The sequence below is a fragment of the Propithecus coquereli genome, unplaced genomic scaffold (assembly GCF_000956105.1).
Source record: "Propithecus coquereli isolate 6110/MARCELLA unplaced genomic scaffold, Pcoq_1.0 Scaffold590, whole genome shotgun sequence".
In the NCBI taxonomy this organism is placed as follows: Eukaryota; Metazoa; Chordata; class Mammalia; order Primates; family Indriidae; genus Propithecus; species Propithecus coquereli.
This window is the reverse complement of record NW_012151841.1, coordinates 751,384-753,459: the sequence shown is the minus strand read 5'-3', so window position 1 is coordinate 753,459 and position 2,076 is coordinate 751,384. Positions and strand designations below refer to the sequence as shown.

Below are 2,076 nucleotides of genomic sequence, written 5' to 3'. Positions count from 1 at the left end.
CCCCCACCCCACCCACCTACCTCACTGGGAAGGACCAGGGCTCCGTCTACATCTCGGAGGACACCATCCTTCCCCACCTGGGGGAGCATGGTGGGTCTGGCTTCCTCGCTGCTGCCTGGCTTGGCCGCCTTCTTGTTCAGGATCCTGGCCACGCCCTCTGGCTGGTGGTAGCTGGCCGGGGAGAGGGGCTCTGGCTTCTTGGTGCTCTCCTCTCCTGCTGCCGAGGTGGGGCTGGGTGCCCGGCCACACACATTACGGAAGAACTCCTGCACAATGCCGTACTTGGGAGGCTCCGGCTTGGCCCGGGCCTCGGACATGCCCAGTTTCCAGACAGATTCCGTGCTCCCTGAGTGCTCCACCACACTAAAGAGGCTGGACAGTCCGTCGTTGATGTTCCGCAATACAGGGCTATCCCGCGTGGTGGTAGAGCGGGCCCAGGCCGAGCCATTCTGCTTGCCCTGGTGGAGGTTCCACAGGCTGCGGTCCTTGGTGCTGTCCAGCTTGGACACGGACCGCCTCTGGAGCTTTGGTGAGCCATACTTGGGTGAGCAGCAGGGCCGCTCGATGCGCGAATGGACCTTGTCCAGGGAGGAGGAGATCTGCTTGCTGCGCACGGACATGAGTGAGGAGCTGCGGGGTGACCAGCTCTTGCCGTGGAGGCTGCCGCGGGGTGGGTCAGTCTGCAGGCCCACACTGACCGTGCGGATGGTCTGGGTGCCAACGCTGGCCAGGCCCACCGTCTGGCTGGATGTGCTCTTCACTTTCCTCTCCAGCGAGCCCGAGCGCATGGCCTGGCGCACACAGTTGGTGATCTCCTTCATGTCGTCGCTCATGTTGCCCGACATCTCGAAGTCACGCAGGGTTGCTGGGAAGCCAGGCCCGGCTGCTGAGGGGCTGCCCCCTGAGCCTCCGTCCAGGCGCTGCCGTGAGAAGTTGCAGAGCCACCGGCTGTAGGAGCTCTCGGCCAGCCCGTCCGCCTCAGCTGACTCTTTGGGCTTGGCTGTGGTGAAGAGGAAGCCGGGCTCAATGATGATCTTGCCCTCCTTGTCATGGACCACAGGGACACCCAGGCGCCGGGCCACAGGGGGGCTGTAGTAGACGCGAATGCCCGTCTTGTCGGGAGCCGTGTAGCTGCGCTGCATCTGCCTCCCTGCGGGGTCCTGGCAGGCCAGGGCACCCAGGCGGTTGCAATCCCTTGGCGAGAGGCCTGGCTTTTCCTTGGTGTCTTTCTCGGGATCCACCGGCTCGGTACTAACAAAGGAAAAGGCAGGGCTGTTGGGCAGCTTCTTGCCCCGGGCATCCCCGCCAGCAAGGTAGGGAGAACAGTCGAGCAAACTTTCAAACTCAGACATGGAAGAAACAGATTTGGTCCTGCGAAGGGCAGAGGACGAAACGTGGTATTAGGGGAAAATAACATGCACCGAACATGTTCTACTCCAGCTCCTGAGTGATACTGTGCTCCAGTTACCAATGGGGTAACTTGGTTGAAACTCCTTTTATAGCTGCCTGTTCTTTTCCTGTCTCACTTCCAGGTGCTTCCTGAAATCCTCTCCCAGATAAACCATTTGCACTTAAATCCTTGGCTCAGTGTTTGCTTCTGTGGGAACCCAAACTAATGCACATGAAACGCCCAGCACAGACCTGGCGCATGTGCTGCCTGGAGGACGGAAAGTGCCGGGCACAAGGAAGCACCCAGCACTCTGATAACTCTAGGAGGAGCTCCTACTATCCCCGCTAGATGGAGACGTGAAATGCTGCCCAAGGTCATGGAACTACAAACAGCAGGGCTGGAATTCAAACCTGGCCCTCCGACTCCAAGGCCCGTCCTCCTACCCGAGGCCTGCTTTGCTCCCAGGCTGCTCTGGAAGGCTCCCGTAGGGTTGTTTCCCTCACTCCTTTCACTGGTTTCCTAACAGTGCAGATACGGTCCTTATAGTCTTGGGGGGGTCCCCCAGCCACACCACAGGCTGGAATTCAATAATCCTAGGAACGGATGTCCATCCTGACTCTCCTAACTCCAGAGACAAGAAAAGGGATCCCAGGCCGGGCGCGGTGGCTCACGCCTGTAATCCTAGC

General features: G+C 60.1%; 1 protein-coding gene across 1 annotated transcript in view; it reads right to left on the bottom strand.

Annotated features, from left to right (window-relative positions):
* SOGA1 (suppressor of glucose, autophagy associated 1) overlaps positions 1–2,076 on the bottom strand; it is a 41,370-nt gene that overhangs the window by 4,417 nt on the left and 34,877 nt on the right. Inside the window, exon 13 of the mRNA XM_012658945.1 lies at positions 21–1,402. Coding sequence (XP_012514399.1) covers positions 21–1,402 — 1,382 coding nt within the window. The remainder of the gene's footprint in view (positions 1–20; positions 1,403–2,076) is intronic.